Source organism: Sorex araneus, chromosome 5 (genome assembly GCF_027595985.1).
Source record: "Sorex araneus isolate mSorAra2 chromosome 5, mSorAra2.pri, whole genome shotgun sequence".
In the NCBI taxonomy this organism is placed as follows: Eukaryota; Metazoa; Chordata; class Mammalia; order Eulipotyphla; family Soricidae; genus Sorex; species Sorex araneus.
In genome coordinates, this window is record NC_073306.1 from 133,283,959 (window position 1) to 133,302,872 (window position 18,914).

General features: G+C 62.9%; 1 protein-coding gene across 1 annotated transcript in view; it reads right to left on the reverse strand.

Annotated features, from left to right (window-relative positions):
- NFATC2 (nuclear factor of activated T cells 2) overlaps positions 1-6,825 on the reverse strand; it is a 95,962-nt gene extending 89,137 nt beyond the window's left edge. The window contains exon 1 of the mRNA XM_055139260.1: positions 6,696-6,825. Coding sequence (XP_054995235.1) covers positions 6,696-6,825 — 130 coding nt within the window. The remainder of the gene's footprint in view (positions 1-6,695) is intronic.
- Between the last annotated feature and the right edge of the window lie 12,089 nt (positions 6,826-18,914).

The following is an 18,914-nucleotide window of genomic DNA, read 5'->3' on the forward strand; positions in this document are numbered from 1 at the left end:
CGTCACCACCACCAGCAGTAACAACACCGCCACCACCCTAACTACAACACCAACACCGTCACCAACACTAACCATCGACACCAACAACAGCAACAGCACGACCAACACCAGCCCCGACGCTAAGAGCACCGCCAACACTGACACCAACACCGCCATCCCAGCCCACCTAGGACACACATTCCCACCGGTGGTGCCACTGCGGGACCCCGCCAGCCCACCAGGCCAGCCCTGCCCTTCCAGCGCCCTGCGGGGAGCATCAGAGCCACGGGCCCCGCCCACCTACGTAAGTGCCACCGTGTACTTGGAGACCCGCTGGGCTGCCTGCCTGCCTCTGGCCACGCTGCAGGCTCTTAGCGGGCCAAGGTCACACAGGTCAGCAGACAACCAGGTCAGAACTTCAAGCCAGGATTTTCTAGCTCTGACGGGGTGGCTGACGTGCCACCTCCGTGGCTCCCAGTGAGGGGGAGCAGGGACCCCGGGTGGCAAGGGTGACTCTGGGGTGCTGGAAGGCCTGCGTCTCCCTTGGCCTTCCCCGTTCCTCTTGGGGCAACTTTCACAAGGCCAACCCCAGGCGTTGGCAGTGAAGGTGAACAGTGATCGCACAAGGATCAAAGAAATGGGGTGACTTCCCATTTCCCCCCCTGCATCCCCCCCACCTTCTAGGGACCCGGGAAAGCTGGAGTCGGCAATCGTCTCTGGAGAGCTTTCCTGCTCTCCCGGCTGTGAGAAGTCGTGCCGGACACCTGGGGGCGAGGGGGTGGGGGCGGGGGGCCTCCCCAAGTGCTGGGGTTCAGGGCCCACCCTGCATGGCTCCTGGCCAAGCTCCTGAGCCTGGAGTCTGCCTTCCGTGGGAGGCTGGAGCTAGCGAGCTCCCAGGAGTGGCCACCCACGCCGACTGTGCTGGACACACCCACCCCGACCCCGGGCAGAGGTGGAGCCTCCCAACCGTGGAGCCCAAACCGCCCTGCTCTCGAGCTCGGGTGGGTCTGTCTGTCTGTCTGTTGTCTGTTTGGGCTTGGGGGCCCCACCCCGCTGGGGGGCAGGGGACATGGTGCTCAGGGGTCATGCCTGGGGGTGCCAGAGACGGGCCCCAGGCCTCCTGCATGCGTGGCACGTGCTCCAGGCCTCGTCCTGTCTCCGGCCGTCAGAGAACGTCGCCGGCCAGACCTGCAGACCTCGGGCGCCGGGAAGACAAGCACGAGACAAAAAGGCGGCTCCATGCGGGCCGCGCTGCTGTCCCCAGGCCCCTCGCCGCCCCCAAAGGGCCGCCTGCCCCCGCTCCGGCTGCCCCGGGAGCCTCGAGACTCTGTTTGTACTAAGCTCATTAAGGCCCGTCCCCAAGTCGGCACACACAGCGTGGCGCTGAATGTCACATGTGAAACCGCTGCCTGCTCAGGGCGCAATGCTATTTTTAGTAGGCACCAAAAAAAAAAAAAAGCTTCCTTGCGCTCTATCCCTGCTCCGCGCGTCCCGCTTGTTTACCAGGCTTCCGTGCCCACGTGGGCCTGGGGGAGCCCGCAGCGAACATGCCGCTGTGCCCCCCAGGAGCTGGCACCAAGCCGGCCTTCGCGGAGGGTTTGCTGAAAGAAGGGTGGGCGGGGAGCAGGTGTTCCTGAGGAGGACGCGGGCACCTGGGGGATGGGTCCCAGCAGGTCCGACACTCGGCCCGGGAAATGGCTTCAGTGGTGACGAGGGTGGCAGGGGACACCTCTGCGGGGACACGTGGGAGGGCGCACACACGGTGCATTCACACGCCCTCCTGCCCATGGGCAGAGAGGAGCTCCGGCTTCCACCAGCCTTCAATGGGCCGTCACCCCCAAATTGAAGGACCCCCCCAGTTTCAGACTCTGCCAGCTGTTTGCTTAGGTGGGAGGTGGGCCGCCTCTCCTTATGCCCTGGCTCAGGGCACCCCGGGACACACCCACCTCTCCCAGAGGACTCCCAGACGGGAGAAATAAAGCCGGCAAGCCCGAGAAAGCGATTTCCGCCCCGTCTCGGATGGGATCGTTCCCAGGCCTTGTCCCGAGCGCCGTGAGTCACTGCCCGGGCTCGCTCTGCCGCGCCGGAGCCCCAGGGACACAGCGAGTCTACCCTGCGCGCTGAGGCGGCGTGGGCGGAGAAGGTCTTTCGGACGCATCATGTGTGGGGCCGGAGCGATAGCACAGCGGGGAGGGCGTTGGCCTTGCACACGGCAACGCGGGTTCAATCCCCGGCATCCCATAGGGTCCCCCCGAGCACCGCCAGGAGTGAATCCTGAGCGCAGAGCCAGGAGGAAGCCCGGAGTATGGCCGGGTGTGACCCAAAAAGCAAAATAATGAATAAATACATGAATAAAATGCATCATGTGTGAGCAGGGAGATAGTCCCGGGGTGGAAATTCAGGCACGCTGCCACAGGCCTGTCCCGTTCCACACAGGAGTCCCTGCGCACAGGGCCAGGAGTCATCCCCGAGCACTGCAGAGTGCGGCCCAGACAAACAAACAAACAACAAACAAACAAAAAGCTCCCATTGATCAGCACCCGGGGTTGCTCCTTGGCCAAGCACAAGCTTCCAAGCGCGAGACCGTGAGCTGGGGCCCCTGCACCGTGCACACACGCCGAGCGCAGCCTGGCCCTGTGGGACCCCCACGGCGAAGGACGTGCTCGCCTACCTCACAAGCACGAGAAGTGCGTGAGAGGAGCAGAGCTGAAGGCTGAGCACGTGTGAGCGTGTGTGCAGCACCCACACACACACACAGGTGTACAATCCCCACTCACTGCAACCAAAGCTGGCGAGAGGGATGGGATGGGGGGAAGTGTAGGGGGAGACGTAATTGACCAAAACTGACTCCAGAAGAAATAGAAAGTGTGAGTGGGCCAAGTTCCACAAGAAATACAGAATAAGCCACGGCACAGCAGGCCGCAGCACAGCAGGCCACAGAACAACAGGTCACAACCTAGCAGGCCACGGAAAAGCAGGCCACAGAACAGCAGGACACGACAAAGCAGCCACAGAACAACACGTCACAACCTAGCAGGCCACGGAACAGCAGGCCACTATATAGCAGGCCACGGAACAGCAGGCTACAGAACAACAGGTCACAACCTAGCAGGCCACGGAAAAGCAGGCCACAGAACAGAGGGTCACAGAACAACAGGTCACAACCTAGCAGGCCACGGCATAGCAGGCCACGGAACAGTAGGTCACAACCTAACAGGTCACAGAACAGCAGGCCACAGAACAACAGGTCACAACCTAGCAGGCCACGGAACAGCAGGCCACTATACAGCAGGCCACAGAACAACAGGTCACAACAGAGCAGGCCACGGAACAGCAGGCCACGGCGTAGCAGGCCACAGAACAGCAGGCCACGGCATAGCAGGCCACAAAACAGCAGGTCATGACATAGCAGGCCACGGAACAGCAGGTCACAACATAGCAGGCCACAGAACAGCAGGCCATGACATAGCAGGCCACTATATAGCAGGCCACAGAACAGCAGGTCACAACATAGCAGGCCACGGAGCAGAAGCCCTGGCACAACAGGCCACGGCACAGGAGGCCACGGAACCACAAGGCCCCCGGGCTGCATGGCTTCCCGGGAACCCCAACCCAGACTTACAAATCAATGAGCTTCTCTTCCCCGCTATCCCTACATTGCTTCTGAGCACAGAAATAACCCCCCAGCCCTGACAACACGCCAGAAAGTTCACTGCAGACACAGCCCTCCTGAGTCCCGCCGAAAGGAACCCCGAGTGTCACCAAGCAGGCCGGCGACACTGTGCACTGCACACGGCAACACGCCTCGTCCCGCTCGGAGGAGCTCGCTCCCTGCGGAGCTGCCGAGAGTCAGCCTGTCCGGAGGTCCAAGGAGAAATTCCCACCTTCCCGGGGAGGCCGAGGGGACTCGGGGAGTAACTCCTGCCCCCACTGCTAATAGAAACCCTCAAGAAAACAGCCGGAGGGGCACCCCCTTCTCATGAGACAACACCCCCCACCCCACCCTCTGGAGACAACTCCTAGACGAGCCTGCGTGGGTGAGTGTGCCGACCCCACGGTGCACCCCTGGGAGCCGCTGGTGCAGCTGGGTCCCCAGTAGGGACGCACCCCTGGGGTGGGCCCCCCCCTATCCAGCCCCACTGGGTCTGAGCGCCGAGCTGGATGAGTGAGTCCACGGCAGCCCCCCCACCGAACTCGCCTCGTCCCCGAGGGCCAAGACCAGGGATGTGGAAAGCGCCAGCCTCAGACTGGGGACCCATCTGCAGGGCTAAGAGGGTGAACCCCATGCGGAGGCCATGATCTGCATCCCTTGCCTAGAGCAAGCCGGCCGGGAGGCTGGGGGCCACGCCAGCAGGCAGATCCGGGGCACCCCACCTTATGCTGGTACTGGACCCTTTATAACCTGCTGCGGGGTCTCTCCAGGGAGCAGCGAGGGTCCCGCACCCCGGACTCATATGCAGACATGGGGGAGCTGCCCTCGCAGCTGCTCTGCCTCTCGGGGTTCCCTGGGAAAGGGGGGTGGGACCCGCGCTGACCTTCCCAGGGACAAAGGCCAGCAGCGAGTGGGGGCGGAGCAGGGGGGAGCAGACCCGGGTGCCCGTGCTCACATCTGGGGAGGCCAGCGCCAGGCCCACATCTGGAACCTCCCGCACGAGCCTCTCGGGGTTCACGAGGCCCGTCTCGGCCTAAGCCAGGACGTCAGAGAGCGGCCGAGTGCCCAGGCCAGAATCGGGGGGAACACCTATGCTCCTCCCATTGGACAGCACCGCGGGCCCCTTCCCCAGGAGTCACTGGCTGAAGCCACAGGTATGTACACCCAGGCGACAACCCCCAGTGAAGCCACACCCACAGCCTGTACAGGCCCAATGCCGGGTCTGATGCAGGGAGAAACTGCCCCCCCCCAAAAAAAAACACCATCGCTCCATCCCCCGGGGAGAAAGATACCCAGAAGGGCCCCGATGGGACGGGACGTCTCTCCCGCTCAGCCTCGCCCACCAGCCGCCAAACTGCCACGGTCACCAGAGGACACCCAAGGCGGCATCTGCTCGCAAACATGGGTGGGGATCAGCTGGGAAGAGCACCCTCAGCACCCTCCGAGGGGTGACGGGGACCCCTGACTCTCAGGCTCATCTTTATGGCTTTTCTGGACGTCCGATGCAGTCTCACAAACTACTATTAATTTTTGCAAAAGAGAGAGGGGCGTTAAAAAAAAAAAGATTGCAGGGTTTCCCTGTGGTCATTTAGACGCCCATCTGGCGTCCACCAGGTACCACTGGCCAAGAAAAATTATACAAAGCACCTCCCCTCTGATTTGGCTTGGAAACTATTTCCCAGGAAATCTCCCCCGCACCCCTCAGAGAGAGAGAGAGAGAGAGAGAGAGAGAGAGAGAGAGAGAGAGAGAGAAATAATAAACCCCCCCTGACTGTGACTCTGGGAGGGTGCAAGTATTAGTTCCTTGCGAACATGACTTTGATCTTCGGCAGCAGAAAGGGGAGGGTCCTGGGAGGCTGATTCGCAGATTCCTAATTGTGCCTTTCAAAGCCGGGGATGGGATCCAGATGCAACCGGAGCCGGCCTCTTCCCGGCTAATCATTTCCAGCTCGGCCGATCCTGGAGGTTGAGGAGCCCCGTGCTGGGGAACCCCAGGGAGGGGGCCCTGAAGGTGAGGCCAGGCCGGGATGGAAGGAAAGTGAAAGTTCAAGGGCCGCGTGGGGGAAGGTGCGAGCCCCCAGGTGTGTAGGGGCGGGGGCGGGGGTGGGGGGACGACATCCCAGGAGGCTGCACCCAAGGCGGCCCTTCCCCCCCACCCCACCCCCTGCCCTCCCTCCCTCCCTGAGCGGATCTGCCCGGGGTTTCGGAAGTCGCTTGACTCCCTCGCACGCTCCTTGCATGCTGGCTGGCCCCGGGCTCCAGCGGGCAGGGCAGGGCCGCCAGAATCAGGAAGCCTGGTGGTTGGGGTTTTGTTTTTTTTTCCAAGACAACCTGCTAACCAGCAAAAATACAGTGAGGTTGGGGTGTGAGGGGGAGGGTGCCCCCTTCTCCCTCTGACAGCGGCTCCTGATAAACACCCGGGTGAGAGATGGGCCTGGGCTCAGCCCGGGAAATCCCCAGCACCCCTTCCTGCCATTCGAGAGCACCCGCGCCTCCCCACAGCCCCCCCACAGCCCCGGCCAGCTGGCCCGGGACCCTCCCCGCCCCACCCCAGCACCGGGACCCAGAGGGTTCTGGGTCAAGCTCACATGGCCCGGGCGGGGGCCCTGGGCCAGGCAGCCGGCAGAGCCGGAGAGGAAGAGCTGCCCACACCGCACCCTGCTGTCAGCTGAAGCCCCCCAGCCGGCCCGGCCCCCCAGCCCCAGCCCCACACGCCCCTCCCCCACCAGATAGTTCCTCAGCTCTCACCCTCTGCCCCCCACACACCTGTCCCCCTCTAGGCCCCCCACAGCTTCGAGGTGACCAGTGCTGCTCTAGGAGGAGTCACAGCAACTGGCCACCGACCCCTCCAGGGCAAGAGGGGGCCTCGCCCCTGCCTCCTGCCCACCCTCCCCCCTGGGAGAGGCGACCCCCCACACACTTCTAGACACCCTCTCTCCCCCCCCTCCCGGGGGAAACGTGACAGCTGGAGCCAAGAGCGGCCCCGTGTCCACTCCCCAGGCCCCGTCCCAGCGCGGCTGGGGAGGGGGGTGGGGGCGCGGGCCGGGGGCGGCCCCCCACCGACCTTGGAGCAAATAGTCATAGTCATAGTCGAAGAGGATGGAGAAGTCCAGCTCGTCCTGGGAGCTGCCCCCCGGCTCGCGGCCTGGGCCGTCCCCGCCGTCGGGGTCCGGCTGCGGCTCGAGGGCGTCCATGCCGCACGCGGGCAGGCCGGGCGGGCTCCTGGGCGGCGGCGGCGGCGGCGGCGGGCGCGGGGCGCGGGGCGCGCGGGGCGCGGGCGCGGGCGCGGCGGGGCCGGGCGGCGGAGGGGCCGGGGCGCGGAGCGGGCGGCCGGGCTTCCTGCTCCGGGAAGGCACCTGTTGCGCCCCGGGGACGGGAGGCGGGGCCGGGGCGGGGCGCCGCGGGCCGGGGCGGGCGCGCCGGGCGGGGGCCGGCCGCGGGGGAACCGGGCCCAGCTGCCCGCGCCCGCCCGGCCTCGCCCCGCCGGGCCCCGGGGGTCTCCTGCCCCAGGACCTTCTCCCCGGCCCGGGCCATCTCGGGCTGAACTGCTTGGAGTGAGTCTCCAGCCGCGCTCTGGGCGCCCCCCAACCCAGCTGGGTCCCCCCCAACGGGAAGGAGCCCCAGGCCCTCAAAGTATGGGAAGGGGCTTGCCTCTGAGCCCCCCACCTCGTCCCCCACCCCCCGGGGGGGCCCAAACTGGAGCTCTGGAAGGCAGGAGGCCTCTGCCGGCCACGCGGGTCAGGAGGGCCCCTGGGAAGGGCCTGACCAGTCCTGCAAGCGTCTGACGGTGGAAGGGCCCTGGGCACTGCGGCCAGCGGGGTCGGAGCAGCCTCCTCTGTCCAGTGCACCTGCCCGCCGGCCCCTGCCAGGAGACACCGGAATGTGCGTTTTTAAACAAGAGCTCAGGAGAATGATTCCAACAGTTTCCCGGGCGCCCCCTGAGAGCCCGGCACGTCCACTCCCCGCCGAGAAACGTCGCGGGCTCAGCAGATCTGCAGAGACAGAAACGGTGCTTGGAACGACCCCGCACCCTGGCGTCCAGGCACACACTGGGGCCAGGACTCGGGCCTAGGCTGGTCCGAGCCCACCGGACCACCGCAGAACCAGAGTGGCCATGAAAGTGACCCCGTGTGGGCGGCTGGCCAGGGAGCGCCCAGGCGGGCGGATGCAGCGGGGCTCGGCCTGGAGAGTCAGCCAGGGGCCAGACTGAGGGGACCTGAGCCCTGGCGGCTGTGAGGACACTCGTGCCACATTGTGTCATTGCTCAGCGCGGGGCAGGGCTGGCCACTTCTCCCCTGCACCGAGGGGCTGAGCCGCCCCTCACCCCTGCGAGCGCTGGGAATCTGAGTATCAGTTAGAAGCCCCACAACGAGACAGGATTCTTCGCGTACACGGTCAGCGCTGGAGAAAGTCACTTTGCTTTACGAAATGAGACTTCTACAGAATCAGGCGCGTCCAGTGTGCGGCCAGGGCACGGCCAGGGCACGGCCAGGGCTTCAGACCCAAATGCCGATTCAGCGCGCCCCACCCCCCGTCAGGGCTCAGCCAACTTTGAGTTTGGGGAAGTGCGTTCTGGTTGTCAGAGCTGCAAGAGGGCCCTGATGAATTATTATTTTTTTCTTTTTGTCTTTTTGGGTCACACCCGGCGATGCTCAGGGGTTACTCCTGGCAGTGCTCAGAGGACTCTATGGAATGCCCGGGATCAAACCTGGGTCGGCCGCGTGCAAGGCAAACGCCCTCCCCGCTGTACTATTGCTCCGGCCCCTGAATTATGTCTTTGTTCCTGATCCTGAGAGGTCACACTCAGCAGTCTTCAGGGACTGCTCCCAGCTCAGTGCTCCCGGAGTGCCCGAGAGACGAGGCAGCACCAGGGGTCAAACCCAGCGTTCTCGCCAGCAAAGCCTGTGCTCCTGCCCTTTGCACCATCCTCCCAAGAATCCTCCTCTCCTAAGGGGAGCCATGGGTGGGTCACGCCCGGCTAAGGCTCTTGAGGGGTAGCTGAGGAATATTGGCGGCAAAGGTGACCAGCGTGATGGCGCAGCTCGGACACCAAGAGTCCAGGGTCCCAAAGGAGCTGGACATTCTCGGGGCTGATACCAAACCCCCAGGCTGAGGCACACAAAGGCGCCAGAACCCCCACCCTGCAGAAAGAGCTGGGGGTCACCGTCACGTGTCCCTCCTCACCCCTCTGCCCGTTATGATGAAATGCCTCCAGGCTGCTGGACAGGGGCTGTTTGGCCACCCCCAAACTGCTCCCTCTTCTGATAATGGCACCTCCTCTTGATGAGTCTTGGTAAAACTCTTAACCCAGCTGTCCTCCCCCCCCACCTCCACTGGCAAAGAAACAGAAGATTGACCCAGCCTTGGCTAATCAAAGCACCTTAGACCCAGGATTTAGCTCCAGGGGTTGGAGCACGTGCTTTGTATGAGGGACCCCCGGGTTCGATTCCTAGCACTGCATGTTTCCCCAAACGCTGAGCCAGGGTGGCCCTGCACTGCAGCAGTGGCCCCAAAGTCAATAATGCACTGTACACTGTCGTCCCATCGTTCATTGATTTGCTCGAGCGGGCACCAGTAACGTCTCCATTGTGAGACTTGTTGTTACTGTTTTTGGCATATCGAATACGCCACGAGTAGCTTGCCAGGCTCTGTTGTGCGGGCGAGATACTCTCAGTAGCTTGCCGGGCTCTCTGAGAGGGACGGAGGAATCGAACCTGGGTCGGCCTCGTGCAAGGCAAACGCCCTACCCACTGTGCTATCGTTCCAGCCCCCTAAAGTCAATAATAATGATAATAACTCAAAATTCTATGAGGTTCACTTATGCAGGTCATGACCACTTCATTCATTCCCAGTGTGTATACAGGGAACAGGGAAGTAGGTGGATGAATGGATGGATGGGTGGATGGATGGGTGAATGCATGTGTGGGTGGATGGGTGGGTGGATGGATGAATGGATGGATGGGTGGGTGGGTAGATGGGTGGATGGATGGGTGGATGGGGGTGTGAGTGGGTGGGTGGATGGATGGGTGGATGGATGGATGAATGGGTGGGTGGGTGGGCAGGTGGATGAATGATGAATAATGGATGGATGGATGGATGGATGGATGGATGGATGGATGGATTGGAGGGTGGATGGGTGGGTGGATGGATGGATGGATTGGAGGGTGGATGGGTGGGTGGATGGAAGGGTGGATTGTTATATCCATGGAGGATGGATGGAAGACTGGATGGATGGATAAGCATGTGGATGGACTTTGTGGTGACCTCCATTGATTCTAAGCCCACAGGACAGGCAGCTCAGTGTAAGGCCTGAGGACACAATAAGAAGGACCAAGGGCCCCCTGGGCCACCCCAGTAGTGCGCAGGCTCCAAAGTTACACCCAGCGATGCTGGGGGCACCACTCAGTGGTGAGGACCCAATGGACTGGCCCCGTGCGAGGCTGTGCCTCAGCCCTGCACTACCTCCCGGCCCTGTGTGAATGCTTGGACGGAGGATGGTTGAATGAGTGGAAGAAGGATGGAAGGATGTTCTGATGCAGGGTGGAGAGATAAAGTGGGTTGGACTCTCCCGGTGTAATAAGATCCTTGGGTTTCTCTTTCAGAGTTCTCATGGCTGAGAGTTCCCCGGGGCCACCCGACCTCCGGGCAAGAGCCTCAATTCCTCCCACCTCCCGTATCGGCTCGGGAAACTCAGGAAAATGGAACGAAAAGGGAAGATCGCTTTACACAGAACTGATGGAGTGGTACGGAAACTTCAGCCCGAGGAAGGATGATTCAGAAAGTTCCAAATGAGACTCCCACCACCTCTGTTGGAACTCAGAGCAGTGAAGATGGGAGGAGGGGGCAGTTGAGCCCCCTCCCAACGGGGTCTCTGTGCTGGGGGCGTTGCCCCTGGCGCTACTCCAGAGACCCCGAGCCCAGGCCCCCTGCAGTCTTGAGTTTAAACTCAGCCCACTGAGCGGCTCTCTAGCGCCGGAGACATTCGCTCTTTTCTTTCCTTTTTGTTTTTAAGGCTCGGCGGATTTTGCACGAGGGCCGAGGGCCGGGGCAAGCCGAGGTTCCCCAGGGGCGGGATGCAGAGCAAGTGGCACCCGGGGGCCGGATCTCTGCAGCACAGTGCGAAATAAGAAGGTTTTATTCTCCAAAGGTCACCTTGAGGGGGGGGCTTCGGGTTGGGGGCAAGAAACATACTCAATCCCGAAAGAAATCATTTGTGTTCTTAGGAGCAAGGGCCAGGGGCAGAGAGCTGGGCCTCGGGGCGGAGGGCCGTGCCCGGGCAGCTGGGGCGGCCTTCTGTGTCCGGCAGCTGACCTCCCGTGGCCTCGCCCACACTGGGTGCAGGGGACGCGCAGGCAGCCTGAGCACGGGCGGCCCGCGCTGACCCTGGCCGCGGAGGCAGCTTAGCTCCACAGCGCCCCCGCAGGGCAGAACGGCACACTGCGACCAGCTGGGGAAAGGCGCCAACCCGTTTCTGCCAGGAGGCTGAGAGAGGCAGGGGACTGGGGTCTTGCGGGGTGTGGGGGTGCGCCTTTCAGCTGAGATGGACAGCTCCGTGACAGTTAGCTGGGCCCGGAGCTGCCAAGCCAGTGGTGCATACCAAGGCCCTGAGGCCACAGGAAGGTTGAGGTTGGGAACCGCAGCCGAGAGAAAACTGGGATGAGGGACCAGAGTGACGAGGTGACAGGTGGTGGGGTGTCAGGGTAACGGGGTGGCAGGTGACAGGGCTGCAGCACGGCGCAAGGCAAGAAGTCTCTGGGTCCTTTGTTTTGTTTTTGTTTGGGGGCCACAGCGGGCGATGCTCAGGGCTCACTCCCGGCTCTGCACCCAGGGATCATTCCTGGCAGTGCTCAGGGATGGCGGGGGTCGAACCCGGGTCAGCTTTGTGCAAGGCAAACGCCCTGCCCACTAGACTATTTCTCTGGCCCCTCGTCCTGGATCCTTGAACAACTCCTCCGGGTTCTCGGGAAGGAGAACGTGCAGGGGCGGGGGGGGTGCGAGCAGCAAGAGGAATCAGGGGTCCCGTGAGTCCTGCAGGCAGGGGCTGGAGGAAAAGGGGGCCCGGGAGGTCCCTGGGGTCCACCCTGCCCCCCCTCTGGCCTCCTCCCCGAGTGACCCATGACGCAGCCCCAGCTGAGCACGAGGAAGAGGAGGGTCAACATTGACCCTACATGACCCCCGGGGCCCCGAGTTGGAGCTGGAGGCCCCCTCAGATCTGCCTTCCTTTCTACCATCTAGGTCTAGGGGGGATTCCTGTTCTTGGGGATCTCCGAGCATGCTCAGGACCCCCTCCCCCACGGCAGTTCTCGGCCAACCAGCCTGGCCCTGCATGGCGGGACCCGCGGTGCCTGGATACCCAGGGGCTCCCCAGCAGTGCTTGAGGCCCCCAGGGCCACACCGAGCAATGTCCAGGGGCCCAGGGACTGTGCCTGGTGGGACCCAGGGACTCTCTGGAATCAGGGATCTAACGAAGGCTGGGTGCTTGCAAGACCCGAGCCACAGCCCTGGTCCTGTCTCCTCCGCCCAGACTCCTCTTCCTCCCCAGCCTGCACCTCCCTGCTAGAACCCCAGCTCTGCAGTGGGTCTGGTTCCGTCTGGGGGCCACAGGCAGCTGAGCTCAGGCTGACTCCCGGCTCTGTGCTCAGGGATCACTCCTGGCAGGACTCAGGGCGCCCTTGGTGGGGCCGAGGGCAAGGCAAGGGCTCTAACCCCTGAGCTCTCTCTCTCTCTTTCTCTCTCTCTGTCTCTCCTTCTCTCTCTCTGTCTTTCTCTCTCTCTTTCGCTCTCTCTGTCTCTCCTTCTCTCTCTCTTTCTCTCTCTCTCTCTGTCTCTCCTTCTCTCTCTGTCTTTCTCTCTCTTTCTCTCTCTCTGTCTCTCCTTCTCTCTCTCTCTCTTTCTCTCTCTCTCTGTCTCTCCTTCTCTCTCTCTCTCTGTCTCTCTCTCTTTGTTTTTGGGTCACACCTGGCGATGCACAGGGGTTCCTCCTGGCTCGTGCACTCAGGAATTACTCCTGGCGGTGCTCGGGGGACCCTATGGGATGCTGGGATTCAAACCCGGTCGGCTGTGTGCAAGGCAAACGCCCTCCCTGCTGTGCTATTGCTCCAGCCCCCTGAGCTCTCTCTCAGGCCCCTGAAAGTCCGCTCTGACATGCAGCTTCATCACCCAATACCTCTGTGCAGTGTCCACGGGCGTCTCCCAGTGACCCCGTCCAGACAAATCTCATTTCCTCTCCCACTGTCCAGCTCAAATGTTGGCCCACTCGGACCCCACGCTCAGACCCAACACAAGGTTCTCTTTTCCTCACCCCCAAATGCAAACCAGGCCGCCCCGAGGCAAGTTCTGTCCCAGTGGCTTCATTCTTCCTTCCCTCCGTCCCCTCCCGGTGACACAATGCCCTTGCCCCTGGGCCCTGACACGTAGCAGCAGAGACCTCCTTCCCACATGTACCCCTGGTAAGCCCTCCACCAGCTGCCCGTCAGGTCAGGATTAAATGCAAAGCCTGCACCCTCCCAGACGACTCCCACCTCACCCCACTTGGGTGTCATCTGCTATTTCCCCTTCTCACCGGCTACCCATTCCTCAGAAATGCAGAGCACTAGCTCACCCCAGGGCCTTTGCACCTCCATGTCTTCCTAGCTCACCAATCACCCCTTTAGAGAGTGCCTCCCTGAGTCGCCCCACAAATCCAGCTCTGGCCCTTGCTGTCCCCTGCATGTGTCTAGAGAGCTGTGGCCACCCCTCCTCTCCCCAGCAGGGAAGGCCCTCGGCGGCAAGGACACGTGTTTGCTTCACAGACCAGACGGCGGCCCTGATGGGGGCTCCAGGGCGGACAGAGCCCTGCGTGTCCCGGGAACCTGCGGCCCCCTCAGGTGACAGTTACACCTGTTGTCATCCACCAACAACATTCTGCCCCACTCACCGAGTCCGGCAGAGACAGGTTACACCCGGCGTGTTTTCAGGAGCTGGGCTGGAGGGGGGCCCAGATTGGACCTCAGGTACCACGTGGCCCCTTGAGCACCGCCAGGAGCAGCCCCCGAATACAGACCCAGGACCGGGTCCCCCCAGTGAAACAAGAGAGAAAAGTGTTTGAGAAGACTGTTCCAGAAAAGACGCTCGTGAGGTCACCGTGCCAAGACTGCTGAGTGCAAACCCAGCGGCGGAACCCACGCCCAGCCAAGGTGACCTTCCCAGGGGCCAGCCCCTCCTCCTGACGTGTGAAGATGAGGCCGGAGGACCCGTGTACGATAAGGAACCTCCCCAGATCCGGAGGAATCCCAGGGTGCAACATGGGTGTTTCCGCTCATTCACTCCGGGATCTCTAAGCAAGTCCCCTGACCTTTGAGTGTCTCAGTTTCCTCATCTGTAAAATGGGTCGAAATGGCTTATACCAGAATACGTGTCATTCGGAAACTCAGCGAGACACGGATGTTGGGGGGCGGTGGGGGCAGCGGGCTGGAGGGGCTGTCGGGGCCGCCCTCGAGACCCTGAGACCTGCTGGTCCACAAGGGTCACGCCACAGAGACCCTAAAATGGGCGCCCTGCTCTGAGGCACCCTCGCCAATGCCCCAAGAGCCGCGGGTGACACGGTCCCCTGGGGCTCCCGGTCCTGCCAGTGCTGCGGGTGGCACACGGCCCAGGCCCCCAGCGCCTGCCTCCTGACAAGCCGTAAGAAGCCCAACGGTGCTTCCCAGGCCCGGGAACACTCTGGGCTCAGGGCTGGAAGAGACGCTCTGCCCGTTTCCTGTCCATGCCTCTGCCGGGGTGACCGCCCGGGGCTCGCACCAGGGCCAAGAGATGGGGGAAGCAGGCGAGGCCGCTGAGGGTCCCCAGGGGGTTCCCCGCAGCTCAGTAACCAAAGGAGTCACATTTGCAAGACGTGCTCCCAAAACCACAGTGAGTGCAAGGAACAAGGTCGGGGGCACCAGGAGGGAGCGGCTGAGGGAGCACGAGCAGGAGGGGGCGGGCTCGGTGGAGAGGATGCGTGTGGGGGTGGTCTGTGTTTAAGACAGGGAGGGAGGGAGGGAGGGAAGGAGGGGGGCAGGAGGGAGGGAGGGAGGGAAGGAAGGAAGGGAGGAAAGAAGGAGGGAGGGAAGGAGGGAAGGAGGGAGGGAGGGAGGGAGGGAGGGAGGGAGGGAGGGGGGGAGAGAGGGAGGGAGGGAGGGAGGGAGGGAGGGGGGGAGAGAGGGAGGGAGGGAGGGAAGGAAGGAAGGGAGGGAGGGAGGGAGGGAGGAAGGAGGCCCATTCTGAGCCGAGTACCCTGGGGTCTTATTAGCTAAGGGGCATGGCAGGGGGACAGGAGGCCACGGCCCCACCAAGCCGAGGGAGGAAGGTTGCGGGCCGAGAGCTGACAGAGTCCAGCACCCACGGCCAAGCTGGGGATACCCCGCTCAGGGAGGGGCCTGTGAAGGTCGGGCCAGGAGGGAGGCAGGACGCGGGGTCCCCAACTTGAGCCGTCCATGGAGCTGGGGGGACAGGAGAGGAGGGGCAGGGGCCACTCCAGGTAACGGGGAGGGCAGGGAGGGCAGGGGATGGCAAGACCCCATGCCCACATTCTCGGGCCTCACTCCGCGGGGGCCAGGACCCCTCTCGGCCCTGCTCAGGGCCACCCCAGACCCCCCTGCAGCCAGCCTGGGCCCTTCAGGGTCCTGCTGCCCTGGGGGTGCCCTGGCCTCTCCCCTCTGGCCTCACGCGACTCTCCCCGCTGCCCTGTCTCCGTTTCCCCACACTGCAAAGGTCGGGGCTATTTCCTGGGGCGTCACCCTGCGGGAACAGGGCCCCTGTGACCCCTTAGGGACCCAGGGAGTCTCCTCTGCCCACCTTTGTCCGTGTCCCCCATACAGCACTGACCCCAGGACGCGGCCCTCTGCGTTTGTCTGACCCTTGGGCCATGCAGCGCAACCCGATGGGCCTGGGGACACCGCGGGCTGGGCCGTGGGGTGTGGCTGTGCCCGGCGGCACGTGGGTGGGTGGACTGGCTCCCGTGAGCCGCCGGGAGGACACTGGGGTCCCCCGAGCACGGTGAGGGGCAGCCAGGGGCTCTCGCGTGGGGTCTCTCCGTCCGGGGCCCCAAGCGCAGACGCGGCTCCAGCCTCATCACCCACCCGGACCCGCGGGCACGAGCTGCCCCGGAGTGGCCAGCCGGGAGCCCGCAGCAGGGGCGGGCGGCGGGAAGGGGGCCCAGGCGGCCCGGGGGGCCCGGAGCTGAGGCTGCTGCCGGCCTGGCACGGACGGAAACCCAGCACCTCCCCCAGCACCTCCCCGGAAGAGAGGCAGCCCGGAGCACTGTGCGCTCCTCTCGGACACGCGTGTCCACTCGAGGACAGCGGACAGCAGTGTGGGGGTGGGGGAAGGGGGACTTGCCAGCCAGGTGCGGACTCGCCGTTCCCCCTCATGCTCCCCTGCAGTCTTCCCAGATTCCAGGTGGGACACCGGAGCCCCAGGCAGTCTCCCTGTGCTTTGCACTGTGGGGAAACTGAGGCAGGGAAGCGGGGAGAATTGCTGGAGGTCCTACAGCTGGCATGCTACAGAGCCAGGCCCTGAGCATTCCCTCAGACCGCAAACTGTTAGCCACTTGGGTGACACACCCTCACCCAGGACCCCCCCACCCCGTGTGTCCTGGAAGTGGACAGGGTCCCTCAGGGGCCTCGAGTTCAGTGAAGGATGGTTTTATTTGTCAAGGGGACCTGACCGGAAATTCTCTTAGGAAAGCAAGCGAGTGTCTCGGAACTTCTGAGTGAAGTCTGGGAGGGCTCCTTGGAGGAGGGACCACTGGGGAGCCCCCTGGCGGTTTATGCAGGCCAGGCCGTCCTCCCTTGGACACACGGCCTCCTGCTTCCCCTTGGCTGGGCGAGGAAACCCCATACATCAGCTGCTGCCTCAGTTTCCCCGTCGCTCACGATGGAGAGATGCACCAGAGCCCTCTGCCCCGAGTCTCTCGCCACAGGAGCTGGGAAGAGAGCCCGGGCCCAGGCTCAGCGCCGTCCTCACCCCACGGCGACGGCGAGGGGCAGGTTTGCCAGTCCAGGGACCCCGGGGCACCGAGGGGGTCTGCCCGCCCTGGCCTGGCACTGCCCCGCTGCGCGCGCCACCCTCGGTGACAGACAACAGTTCCAGCACGACCCTGCACGCGGCCGGCCCAGGGGACAGAACCCGGAGCAGGGCCTGGGCCCCTCCAGGCCGGGCCCACCATGGACAGGACCCCAGCGGCCCGAGCCAGACTCGGCCAGAAACCTGCAGAGCCACCACTGCCCCAACAACAACAGCAGAGAGTACCAGAGGCAGCACCGGCAGGCACCCACGGAGACGCTGGAGCACCCAGCACCCAGCACCCGGCACTCGCTGAAGTTGACTGAGTTTTCCCCAGACCGACCAGGCCAGAGACTGAATACAGGGGAGCCGGGATGTGCCGTAGGGGTGGGGGGCGGGGGGAGGTAGGCGTGAAGCTGGGGCCAGCCAGAAGCTCCCTAACCACTGAACTACCTCTCCACCCCCAGCCTACACTCGTATTAGCCCCTTGGACAGATGAAGAAATTGAGTCCTTATGACAACCGGGTTGTGGCCCCCACCCCCACCCAGGAGCCTCCTAAGTTTAAAGTAACCCTTTGTGGGATATAAAACATTATTATATGGACGGGAGCGATAGCACAGCGGGGAGGGCGTTTGCCTTGCACACGGCCGACCGAGGTTCGATTCCTCCGTTCCTCTGGCAAGCTACCGAGAGTATCCCGCCCGCACGGCAGAGCCTGGCAAGCTCCCTGTCGCGTATTCGATATGCCAAGAACAGTAACAACAAGTCTCACCATGGAGACGTTACTGGTGCCCGCCCGAGCAAATCGATGAACAACGGGACGACGGTGCTACAGTGCTACATGAGATTAATAAAGAGGATTGATTGGTCCACGGTTGGCAGCCGGCCTCAAGGGCTGGGGGAGGAGGCAGCTGGGGTAGAGGAGGCACCGCGATGACAAAGAGGACTGGAAACGGTCACTCTGGGCCAGATCTGCGCGCTGAAAGTAGGTAAAGGAACAGAGATGATAACCTCTCGGTCAGTATCTCAGCTTCTGTATTGCAACCATGATGCCCTACGGGGGAGAGAGAGAGAGAGAGGGAGGGAGAGAGAGAGAGAGAGAGAGGGAGGGAGAGAAAGAGAGAGAGAGGATGGGAGGGAGGGAGAGAGAGGGAGAGAGGGAGGGAGAGAAAGAGAGAGAGAGAGGATGGGAGGGAGGGAGAGAGAGAGGGAGAGAGAGAGGATGGGAGGGATGGAGAGAGAGAGAGAGGGAGAATCTAGGTAGGGGAGGGTGGCAGGAGGGAAACGGGGGACAGTGGTGCTGGGAAATGTACACTGGCAGAGAGAGGGTGTTGGGATACTGTCTGAAACCTGACCTCATGGTGATTCAATTAAAAAAAATAAAATTTTTAAAAAAATCCTGAGAAGGATGTTCGCCGTGCAATCCCACTTCCCTTATCTCTATTACCGAGATAAGCAAGTTTTGTGTCTCTTGTACACTGAAAGGCAACTTGTGTCTCTGCTGCTGGCCGTGGGTCAGGACTGGATTTTCCAACCAGCCTCGCATGTCCCGCAGAATTTTTTAAGCAGTCCTTTAAGAGGGGGGTTGTCACTGGGCCCATTGCACAGATGTGGAAACAGAGGCGCTGGCAAGTGGCAGGGTCAAGGACTCCCACCCCCCACTCCCACCCATGCCCGTCCCAGGCTCTGTGACCCAGGAGAAATCCAGTGCCCGCCAGAAGCAGGGGGCCTGGGTCTGGGCGGGGCCGAGCCCACCCTGCCTTTCCGCTTCTCTCTGAAATACTCTCCACCATCCCCCTTCAGATCAAACCATGCGCACCTCTCCCCAGCTCCTCGCTTGTTCCCAGGGCCTCAACCCAAAGCTGCGGATTTTCTTACCGTGCAAATATTTCGATTGGCTGCGCGGGACCCCGCCCAGGGGCCCCCATTCTCTGGCTCTGTGCCTCGGCTACTGGTGGTTCTGGGGCTTACGGAGGCATGTGGCTGCCCCGCCAGAGCCCCCAGGCGGGGCCCTCTGGAAGCATCTCCCAGACCAGCTGCCTCCGGGCTCCTATGGCCCAGGCTGAGTGCGGCTTCCCGGGGGCAAACCTTACACAGGCCTTTGCACACGCATCCACAAGTCCCTCGGCCACGAGCGAGCCTGGAGAGAGGGGGCCAGGCGTGTAGGGAGCAACTACATTCACACACTTCCGAGAGAGAGAGAGACAGAGACAGAGACAGAGAGAGAAGGGAGGGAGAGAGAGACAGAGAGACAGAGAC